General features: G+C 39.1%; 2 protein-coding genes and 1 non-coding gene across 3 annotated transcripts; 2 read left to right on the forward strand and 1 right to left on the reverse strand.

Annotated features, from left to right (window-relative positions):
- The first annotated feature begins 727 nt into the window (after positions 1-727).
- On the forward strand, positions 728-1,411 carry LOC111881937 (early light-induced protein 1, chloroplastic). The gene has a single exon (XM_023878317.2). It carries the CDS (start codon positions 795-797, stop codon positions 1,317-1,319), a length of 525 nt encoding a protein of 174 aa, XP_023734085.1. The 5' UTR covers positions 728-794; the 3' UTR covers positions 1,320-1,411.
- Positions 1,412-9,650: 8,239 nt separating this feature from the next.
- Positions 9,651-10,599, reverse strand: LOC111881931 (uncharacterized). Its single transcript, XM_023878310.1, has 2 exons — positions 9,916-10,599; positions 9,651-9,704 (listed from the first exon to the last, which is right to left on the reverse strand). The coding sequence occupies exons 1-2, from the start codon at positions 10,597-10,599 to the stop codon at positions 9,651-9,653; spliced, it is 738 nt and encodes a 245-aa protein (XP_023734078.1).
- Positions 10,600-11,581: 982 nt separating this feature from the next.
- On the forward strand, positions 11,582-11,688 carry LOC111881961 (small nucleolar RNA R71). Its single transcript, XR_002847007.1, has one exon. It is a non-coding gene; the product is annotated as a small nucleolar RNA R71 (small nucleolar RNA).
- The last annotated feature ends 354 nt before the right edge of the window (positions 11,689-12,042 follow it).

Consider the following 12,042-nt stretch of genomic DNA (forward strand, 5'->3'; position numbering starts at 1 on the left):
ACCAAATCAAACAATATTCGAAAATCAAAATTAGGCGGAGGCAGTAAACCCAAGTTGTTTAACTTTGGTCTAACGTAGGTGTTAATCGCATTACTTATCTGCAAAAAACCTCCAGTACATAAAATAACAAAACTCATATTTGGTTTTGAAAATCAAATGAAAACGAACTGATCTATCGACCAAAATAAAACAAACATATGAAAAAGAAACTTTTGTATCAAAAAACTCTTCAAAATCCGCTCCAACCACCCATTCCACGGAGGCATTACTCTCTCCGCAGAGACCCATTCCGCGGAGCATGATTAAAAAGGCTAACAACCTATTGTTCGACCACTTCGCAGAGATGACTTCATTCCGCGGAGGTCCGCGGAGGGTCCTCCGCGGAATGCATGTCTATAGCTGGAATTTTTTTTTTGTGTCTAAATTTTTAAATTTCCCCCTTTTTTCGTCTATAGCCTATATTTTCTCTAAATGATTTACATATTGAAAGTTCAGAAACAAGTTAAAACTTAAACCCTAAAAGAGCGTACAAATTTCAATCGTCAACATACCCCACCACAAAGGCACAAATAATCAAAGAAACAAATGTAGATGTAGAGGCCTTTTTCACCACAATCACCCTTCATCGGCCATTTCGAAGGCCACGTGAAATGTCACTAACGTGGCCCTATAAATATCCACTACTTTGTCTTTAACCTTTCCCCCCTCTCATATAAAACCCTCCATCCTCCTCCTTTACCACCATCACCAACTACCTTCTCTCCTCCATCAAAAGTATCCCCATCTTTTCCGACATGGCTGCTTCTTCAATCTTCATGGCAACTCCCATCACACTCCTCAAGAAAACTCCCACCTTCTCCGTCAAATGTATGTCACAAACACCTCAAAGCGGTGAACCGGGGGTTTCAAAACCAGCAACCACCCCAACACCACCACAGATCAACATTCCTCCTCCTCCGCCACCTGCTCCAAAGGTCAGCACGAAGTTCTCTGACGTGTTGGCGTTTAGTGGACCTGCACCGGAGAGGATCAACGGAAGGTTAGCCATGATAGGGTTTGTGTCGGCGATGGCTGTGGAACTGAGCAGCGGTCAAGACGTGTTCACCCAGATCGGCAACGGCGGTGTTGCGGTGTTTGTCGGGACAAGTGTGGTGTTGACGTTGGCGTCGTTGGTGCCGTTGTTTAAAGGAGTGAGCGTGCAGTCGAAGTCGAGTGGACTGATGACATCAGATGCAGAGCTTTGGAATGGGCGGGTTGCGATGTTGGGTCTGGTGGCTTTGGCTTTTACTGAATATGTTAAAGGCAGTGCCCTTGTCTAGATAATGTATCATAAACTTTTCTATTACAGAATTACATCTAAGATAGACAAATGTATATTGTTTTGAATATTTATGTTTATCGATTTACCATACATAGTTCAAATCATAAAAAGCATGTTTTTTGATAATATAGTATAAAACAAATATAATATCAATCAAATTGAACGATGTTGTGGTATCTTTCAATATAAAATTCTCTTTATAAAAATAAACAAACAACGTACTAAGATAAATTTTAGAGGAATGAACTTAGATTAGCAATATAAGAGTCAAAGTCTACAAATTAAGGTATTGAAATCCTAGTTTCACAACTTCCTCTTTGAATGTTGAACTGAGGTGATCTTCATTAATTCAGACTGAATAAGTGACTTAGTCCAGCCTAGTCAATTAGCTAATTTAAGATGACAAGTATCCAAAATTCAAAAACATTATAGAGCTCAATTTCAAACAAAAGTGACAAATGACTAATGCTCACAAAACGATCACCGAATCATTCAAAGCATTTACTAAAAGCCAGTCTAATTCTTATTGGTTTGAAATCTAATTTTATCATCAACTGTATACAAGATTGAGATTGATATCAGAGTAATAATCTCTAAAAGCAAAATAATGTATTCAAAAGAATATATATACAAAATGAATTATGTCCCAAGCAGTACTGTGCATGAGTATAAGATTACTATTATGTTGGGATCCATTAATTGATAACTAAGCACACTTCCAAATTTACTATATGGAATTTAGTTAAGGATTAATGTCAAGTGGGGTGCATCCACCCCACTCAAAGGCCTTGTATATGTTACGGTCCCAAGTGATATTTTATAAGGGTCTTTTTGTAGTTTTTCTTTTCCTAATATATTAACATTTTTTTTTGATATTTTTGGAACTTTTTATTTTCTGAGAAAAGTATACAAAATAATGTATATACAAGCTTACTTGAAGATATGATCGTTTATGAGGTTATTCAAGACTTATTCTCTTGAAGTATCTATTCCTAGCTAGATATGAACAAATGTGTTTGCATTTATCCTTTTTTGCCCTTTGTCAATTCTTGACTAATAAGGTAATGGTAGTTCTTGGTGAGGGATTCACCTCTGTATTGATTCTTCATTCTATTTAAATGTTTGGATTCACCTCTGTATTGATTCTTCATTCTATTTAAATGTTTGGATTCAACAATGTCTAGTTGAGTAGTTCTTTAAAAGCACATTCTACCATATGCATCTTTATGTCAATATTAATTGGGGATTCCATAAACTGAAACTCTTGGAGCTCAATAGTGTAGTTGAAAAACTTTTGTTGAGCCCACCACTTACATGAAATAGGAGACTTTTTTCAATAAACTAAGTGGTTCCTTCTTTATGGATCATCTTTTCGTTTCTCCTTTTGAAAGGTCCCCTGGTGATACTTTTATGTGTTAATGAAACTCAGTCCTTATGGCATGCTTTTTGGATATGATAGTACGTGACTATCAAGAGCTTATTTCTACTCAGTATAGTCATACTCTCATAAGTCTCTCAAGATTTTACACTCAGAAGCATCGTTAGATTGTATGGCTACCTACCTTGTACTATAAGCATGTTTATTAACATTTAGGGATTTATTTAGAAGGATATCATTTTTCATATTTTTTGTCTAACACCAGATCTTTTTTCTCAGCTCAATTGTTTCAAGTAAAACTAAGTGTCTTCTTGATTCGACAACAAACCATTGGTCATCTTTCCGATTTCAAGTATTTTGCATATCCTCTCAAAACTTCTTTATTTTTTAACACAAATTCAAAAACTATTAGGTATCGGGATTTTAAGGCTTCTTTATTTTCACCCTCAATTAGATTCATATTTTTCATTGCCTTGCAGATTTCCTTTTTAGTTTGAGTCTATTTATCACGAGCCTGAAGTCATTTTCTTCCCCTACCCTTGTTAGTTTTGGCTATTGCTAGTGCACGTACTTCATTGGCTAAATGAGAAGACACCTCGATAATGGTGGATGACTTGGTGAAATTTATAGGTTGTTCCTTAGGCTATCCAAAGTGGAGGTAGAAGAAGACGCATGATGCTGAATGGACATCCAAGTCATGCGTGAACACTGCCCGATGGCTTGGCTATGGAGTCTCCATGAAGACGATGCATTCGATTGGTTTAGAATCTGGTCCCTCATATTTTCTCTCCTCCTTTTTGTCCCTTCACTACCAACCCACCGGTAAACACCATTTCCACAACCTAATGGGTTGATTGTGGAATGGTAAACTACCTATGTGGCGCTGAGTTAGAAGGTGTTTTGGATATAACCACTCCCCACAACCTTAGCATTAGAACATCCTGATGCTCCACATGAACTAAGAACATCACTTAATCTTCATTAAATACTTTGGGGTTGTACTCATAAAGTAAAATATCTCCCCCCTTAGACATATCATCATTTTCCTCATCTGATGACCAAGGAATTTGTGGAGATATATGTGACTTTGGATTAAAGGGGGTTATATTGGTCATCCTTTTTAGACAACTTTTTAAATTAATCAATCCAAGCTCCTATACCGACGACATTTTCTGGAATCTCTTTAGATGGGGATGATGGTTCATTAAGCGACGACATTTTCTAACCGTGTACCGACGACAAGTCGTCACAGACAAGTCAGGATAGGTCAAAAAAGTCGTCGGCATAGGTGTCGTCGGGATAGGTACCCCATATACCGACGACATGACGTTGGTACAAGTACCGTCTGGAATGATTTTCGAGAAAAAAAATAAAGTTTTATTAATTACTTGTGGCGACGACATGTCGTCGGGACAGGTGCCACCTATAGCGACGCCATTTTGTCGCCACATGTTTTCCACAAATATCAATCAAATACCTATAGTGGCGACTAGTCGTTAGGATAGCCACTGGGTGTTTTTTTTTTTTTTTTTTTTTTTTTTTTTTAGTTTTTACAGATTTTGTACATTTACCATTCGTGCATTTTTAACAAATCCAAACATTTTGCAGCATATATCAAATAAGATACAATAACTGGGTACCATTGTTTAAATTCAAAACATCAAATTCAAGTTTAATATTACATACCGAATTAGATAAAATAAGTAGTTAACATTGTTCAAAATAACACAAAACATAAACATCATTATATTCTTTTTTTTTTCTTCTTCTTCTTCTTCCATCCTCTCGGGTTCACATTTTGTTGAGAGGTATTTCCTTGTGATGTACTTCCTTCTGTGTTGGAATTGAATAGAAAACTAGCAAACGGTGGTGGTTGTGTAACATCCCAAAAATTTTAACAAATATGAACTTTTCAAAACAACCCATTTATTAACAAAAGTGTTTACAAAAACATGATTTAAAATTAGAGTCTCCCAAGATCCACTTTGTTCTAAAACCGAGGATGCGTACGGTCACGCCTTTGCCTTGCCATGAATCATTTGAAGAAACTGAAACCATAAACAAATCGTAAGCAAGAATCTTAGTGAGTTCCTCCAAAATACCACCGCACAAACAGATAGCACATAAATAACGACAACATGTACTAGGTCCACAACTAAAAGACTGGATTACCCCTGAGCCTATAATATGAATCTGGCTTGCCTATTGGGCCCACAACTCATATCTGGTTTGCTCTTGAGCCCACAACATAAGTCAGACTTGCCCCTGGGGCTCACAACTTATGTCAGGCTTGCTCCCAACTCAATCAGTCATCGGACTAGAATACCAATGTTCAGCCCTGTGACAACCTGAAATTTCCATTCTGAACAAACCATATCAATCCAATAGAAGTTAGAACAGTTACAATGAAATTCCAGACTTTGGGCATAAGTTTGACAGTTTTTCAGGATTTACACTTAAGGAGATATCAGGAGAGTGGATGCACTAGGGTTTTGTGCAACACTGTTATTCCAAAACTCTAGGATATTAGGGTTCAATTCCGGAATAAAAATATTTTCTGCCAAAAATCTCAGGACTATATATAGAAATCTGAGCCATATTCATTCATTAGTTACATTTCCAACTAGAGAAAAGCCAAATTCTCTCTCACGGATCTTCAGGTTTTTATCCCAAATCGTGAGTACTTCTATCTAGTTGTATTATATAGCTTAGATTGTTTTTTATAACATCAAAATCGGATCAAAACCCCAAGATTTGGGAGTTTACCGCCCAAGAACACTTGGAGAGTAAACTCCTTTTTAAGGGCCAAAAGTGTGCCCAATGTCCCTCAAAGCCTTGGGAATGAACCTAGAAGCTACCATTACATGTTTAAGACCACAAAACAATTAAGAATCATGGCTAGAAGTGAGTTCACGGCCAAGGAAGTTCTTCGTCCGTGAACTCCATTTTTATGTGCCAAAATGCCCTAAAAGCCTTCCTTAAGCCAAGAGACTAATTTAGACATGTACCTAGATGAGTTTAGGACTAGCAAACACCTTTAGAACACCAAGAGTAAGGTGTTCACGGCCCAAGAAGTTCTAGGGTCGTGAACTCCAAACAATGGTGCCAAATGGTGCTATAAACTCTCCTAAAGCCTTGGACAATTTCCTTGCTTCATTCTTAGATAAATTAGGGACTTGAAAACACCACAAACACCCTCCTAAGGGAGATTACGGCCGTAATCTCCATGGGATATGGTCCATGGCGCGTGAACTCCTCAAAGGAGTTAAAAGGAAGCCCAAACACTTGTTTAAGCCTAGAAGCACTTCACCACTTAAGTTGTAATAATGTTAGGCTTCATTTAGTGACCCTATAGAGAGTTTACGGCCAAGAGTTTACTCCCCTAGGCCGTAAACTCCAACACATATGGTCTTTTGACCATAAACTCCCATAAGAGGTCTTGCACTCCTTTGTTGCAACCCATTAGCCTCCTAGCACTTGACCAAAGTGTTTTCCTCACATTAGGATGTTTATACATGTTTAATTAGTGTTATAATCACTAATTGTTTATATACATATGTCTTCATATGTAATTAGGACCATTGTGTGTGTCTAAAGTCTTCACTTGACACCTAGCAGTCCTACCTCTTCAGTTCATCCGTATCACCCACAACATGTGAGTTCATACCTCTTAATCAATGTTTTAACTATTTTTAAATGTTTTATGGGGGGGATACAAGTAGAATTATGCTAATTATTATATCAATCACAGGTGATTAATAAGCAGCATTCAAATGATTAGCTACTCATTAGCCGTTTTACCAAACCGTTTCCTTCAAATGTTTTTCATAAACACCTTATGTGTTTAAAACTCCTTATTACACTGTACCTTTTATTCTGTATGTTTCAATTCAAACTTATTTACAATTGTGTTTCAAACAAATGTTTCTTTATACTAAACTATTTTGTCAAACCCATGCCTTCAAAACCGTTTTATAGATTGACATCAAGTCGATCTTTTCTTAGATAATAATTATGTTCAAAGGTTTTACAAAACTTATTTTATGTTTTTATATTATAAATTGGATGCCTATATATGCATAGTTATATAATAAATGTTGAAAGGACTTAGGAAGGCTATCCACCCTATTTCCTTTTCCTCGATTTGGATGTGGTCTGGTGGGATATCAGGTACCCGTCCGAAGGTTGTTTAAATATTAATTATATATCATGTGTACGTATATAGTCATAAAAGTCCTTCCAGCTCAGCCAATGCCCTTGGGTAGCAAGGGTATATTTAACATCCCCCTCTTGCACGTATCACAATATTATCCGCTTTGGGCCACTCGGCACGAGGACTTCCCAGGGGGTCACCCGTCCTGGTACTACTCCCGCCCGAGCACGCTTAACTACAGAGTTCTTATGGGATTTGCTGCCCTCACGGCTTTAAAACGCGTTGTGCTAGGGAATGTATCCACACCCCTTATAAGGAATGCTTAGATCTCCTTCCCAGCCGATGTGGGATCAGATCTAACCCACTTTCACCCCCCATTATAGGGTTCGACGTCCCCGTCGAACACATCGACCCATGCCCTGGCTCTGATACCAATTGTGACATCCCCTAATTTCTCGGCCAGAAAATACCGATTTAATTTATGCTTTTTAAAATAAAATCAGAGAAATCTTTTTAAAAGATGTTGCGGAATTGGTCCCCAAACAACATATGATAAAAGTTTATCAAAATCCTTCATTAAGAAGGTATATATTTTCCATATATATCAAAACCTCGGGATTTCATGTTCCGATACAGATCAAAAGCATAAACAAGACATTATAAGCCTTTCAACAGTTATTTACAACTACTGGCCTATAATCCAAAAAATCTCTCGTCGTCCTCCGACTATGCTCAGGGTCCACTACCTGTAATCATAAAAACTGAGTGGGTCAGGCTTGGGAGTCTGGTGAGCATATAGGGGTTTCAACCCACAATAATAATATACTTATTAAGTTCACCAATCAACAATAACCCTTATTACCCATTCCCGTTGTCCTCACTTTACGTCCCTAAACACCTATCACAAGGGACCTAGCCTAAGGATTATCATCGGGATGGACACTACTGCTAAGGGGTTTCCTCAGCCATACATATCCTTAAGGCAACCATGAGGGGGATGGAGTACGACAATGAACATTTAATTCATCAACACTTACAAGTTGCGAACCTGCTAGTGTTCCACTGGACTGTCTAGAAAGTCTGTGGTCGTCATCTATACTCCGCTAGATGACTACAACAACAACAACAACAACATCGAGGCCTCTCACCTTTTTAACACACATCAACTATTTCATCTACCCATGTTCTACCCAACATATTTTGTAGATAAAAAGAATATACAGTTTGAAACTTGTATAAAACATCAAATCAATAGTCACCTTAGTTAAACAATTACTATATTTACACATAACACGTATTTCAAGGTAAATACTTCATATCTATGTGTAAATTGAAAGTAACTACACACTCACATATTTTGATGAACATCGGGCAACAATTCATTTCCTAAAACGATCGTTTCTAATAAAACCGGGAGTTTTATTGAGAAACTGGGCTCTGCAAAAGTCGGGGTTTGAAACCGAAAAGATAAATTTTCCGGGCTTCACGGGCACTTCGTGGAGTATTCCGGGCTTTACAATCGATACCGGGGCTTTGCGGGATGTTAAGATGAAGAAAATATGGGTTTAGGGGTTAAATATGGCAAAATTTCAAAGTTACCTGGGAGGTCTCGCACCCTTCTATTTATAGGGGCGAGGCTTCTGATCCAACGGATAGAAAGAGGACACGCGTCGCAGATCCGAAGGCTCGCAGGGAAGCCTCGCACGTGGCTGCGCATGGCTCGCACCTGTGAGGGGCTCACTGGCAGCTTGTGATTGGACCGAGGTCTAGGGTCCGAAGTAGAGGGTTCGTGGCATGTTGCGAGGGCTCGGTCTCGTGCATGAGGGTACGTGTCACCTTCTCAGTGGACCACTTCGGATAAGGCCATGTGCTCGGATGACTCAGCAGCTCGGGTGACTCATCAGCTCGGATGACTCAGCAGGACACGTGGCACTTTTTCAGCGAGGGTGACGTGGCAACTCGTGACTATGTGAATTTTCTCGATTTTCGCGCCAAAACTTCTAAAATCCACAACTTTCGCATATGAGCTCCGTTTTTGACGTTCTTTATATGCACGCGTAGCTAAAATTACGCTCTACAACTTCCGTTTAGACTTCGTCGGCTAATTTTGAATTTAAATTTTATATTATTATTTTTAACAGACCGGGACAGGAAATCCGTTAAAAATTCATAACTTCTTCATCCGACGTCCGTTTTCATCAGAATTTTTACCGTTGTGCTCCTAATGACGAGACCTTCAATTCTCGTTTAGGTTGTGTCGGCTAAAAATCGCTCGATCTAAAATTCGAGTTTTTTAGCTGTCTACTGCTAAGCTGAAACTTCGAAAAATCATAACTTCCTCATACGAAGTCAGATTTGGGCGTTCCTTTTATCGAACTTCTCAGTTTAACGACTACTACGACTTTCATTTAGATTACTAAGGCTAAAAAGTAGTTTATCGAAAACTCACTTTTTACAACATTCAGCACCGTGCCGGTTTTGTCGCGAAACTTCGACATGTCATAACTTCTTCGTTATAACTCGGATTTTGGTATTCTTTATATCCCCGAAATCCTTGTTTCGACCACTACAAATTTATGTAAAGATATCGGGCTTATCTCCCACTTTAATTTTGACGCTTATTTTTATTCTTAACTAATTAAGCCCTAATAATTAAGCATAAAACACATAATTCATATAATATTCACATAATTCCTTTTCATTTCTTCAAAATGAGTTACAAAGGTTAACCTAGACTATCAACTCAATATAAATGCCTAGGATAGAAACATGAGTGTTACAAATTGTATCAAGACATGTTATATGGACGTGTTGAACTTCCGTGTCCATTTCTCCTTCTGCTGTTTGTTCTTCTAAAGAATGAGGAAAGATATCCAAGTCTAGCATATGCAGAGAACTAGCAACAAGTAGATCTAAGTCGTCCAAGTTGTTGGCAATTTCGACTGGACTCGTCGGGTCTAGGAAAGTGACTCGGTGAGTCAGATCATATTTCACCATTTCCACTGTGTTTTCCGAGTCGGCTCCTTCCAGTAGCTTTTCTATCTCCTCCAAGTCCTTGTTAACATCTCCATCCTCTCCAGAAGGTAGCAAAAGCTTGCTTGGATCTTCTTCTTGCAAAAGTGCAAGTTCTTTTTGTAGTATCTCATCATCCAAATCGATAAATGAGATATCTTCTTTTCCTTCCTCTTCTTGCTTGGCTTCTGGTAAAGCTCTAAATATTGCTGACTCGTCTCCTACCCTTAATGTTAGTGTAGACTCGCATACATCAATTAAAGCACATGCGGTGTTTAAAAATGACCTCCCCAAAATAATCGGAATTTCGGGGTCTTCTTCCATATCAAGCACCACAAAGTCTACTGGAAATATGAACTTGTCGATTTTAATAAGAAGATCCTCACAAACGCCTCTTGGATGAATTGTTGTCTTGTCTGCCAAATGGATCTTCATGTTTACCGGCCTTGGCTCCGATAAATTCAGTTTCTTGAAGAAAGAGAAAGACATTAGGTTAATGCTTGCACCTGAGTCGGTCAACGCTTGAGTGACAAATGCATTTCCAAATTGGCACGGAATTATGATACTCCCCGGATCGCCCTTCTTTTCGAGTAACTCACTCAATATTATTTCCGTGACTTCAGCCAAATATTTCCTAGCAGCAAAGAGACCCTTTAGTAAGTTGAAGTACTTGGGTGTTTTAAGCATCGTTTCTACAAATGGCACATTGACTTGTAGGGATTTAACATGCTCCATAAAAGCTCAATAAGCTTCAACTTTTTCAACTGGCATGGCTTTGATTGGGAATGGCAAAGGGGGATTATATGGCTTTAAGGGAATGACGGTTTTGTCATTAACGCATGGACTCGTCGAGTCCATTAGAGGGACTCGGCGAGTCTTGTCGGGCTTAGCTGGAGCCGACTCTTCTGCCTTTTCTGTCTTCCTATTGGAGATCCTCTGTGCATGTGTGAAAATTTCTTCATTGCTGGAAGTTACTGCACTCACATTCTCCATTCTCGGATTGTTTTCGGTGTTACTTGGAAGTTGACCCGGTCTTCTTTCGTTCACTTGATGTGAAAGTTGTCCCAGCTGTTTCTCAATGTTGAGAATGGATGCCTGCTCATTCCTTAGCATATTTCTGGTCTCGTGTATTGCAGCATCGTGATCATTGTGTCTCTTTTCGGACACGGCTATGAATCTAGTGAACAATTCTTCTAAATCGGCTTTCTTTTCCATTACCGGTTCTTCCTTTTGATAAAATACCCTCTCCTTCTGCTTGTATTTCTCCTCCTTATCCTTCTTGTATTCTTCGTATGGGAGCCATTCCTTCTTCGGTTTCCCCCAATTCTCGTCGTATCTATCGCCACTTGAGTAGAACACTTGAGCCTTCTTGTTTCCATTTTCATCCAAATCACAATCCTTTGTGAGATGGGGCCCTCTACAATTCTCACATCCAACATGAATAGCATGGATTGTTTGATCCATTTTTGTCATCCTTCTATCTAGACTATCGAGCTTAGCTATCATCGCCGCCATGCTATCATTTGCCGAGTTCACTACCCCCCGACTTACTTCATTTCTTGGATTGTGGTATTCTCTAGAATGCTTAGAGAATTCTTCAATTAACTCCTTGATTACCGGGGGCGCCTTCTTCGTGAGCGGGCCTTGTGAATCGAGCAATTGCCTTGTGGTGACATTGACTCCATCATAGAAAATGGAGACCTCTTGTTGGATATTGAGGTCATGGTGTGGGCAATTTCTAAGCAAGCTCTTGTACCTTTCCCAAGCTTCATAAAGAGATTCTCCGGGTTGTTGCTCGAAGTTGGCAATGGCTTTCTTTAGTTTAGCTATTTTGGAGGGCGGGCAAAAGTGGTCTATGAACTCTTCTTTCATCTTGGCCCATGTGGTGACCGATCCGGGAGGAAGTGACTTGAGCCAATCCTTTGCATCACCCTTGAACGTGACTGGAAGCATGCGAAGTAGTTGGGTCTCGCGAGGCATATTTGGTACATTGAAGTAGTCAGCCACATCATTTACTTCATCCAAGTGCTTGTAGGCGTCTTCGTGGTCCTTCCCATAAAAAGGAATCTCCTTGAGTTGAGCGAGAATATGGCCTTTTAGTTCGAACGTAGTGGTTGCGGGAATTGCGGGTTGCACAAGTCCCGAGCCGGTGTCATCGCGCATCCTTTTCTTCCATTA

Source organism: Lactuca sativa, chromosome 6 (assembly GCF_002870075.4).
Source record: "Lactuca sativa cultivar Salinas chromosome 6, Lsat_Salinas_v11, whole genome shotgun sequence".
In the NCBI taxonomy this organism is placed as follows: Eukaryota; Viridiplantae; Streptophyta; class Magnoliopsida; order Asterales; family Asteraceae; genus Lactuca; species Lactuca sativa.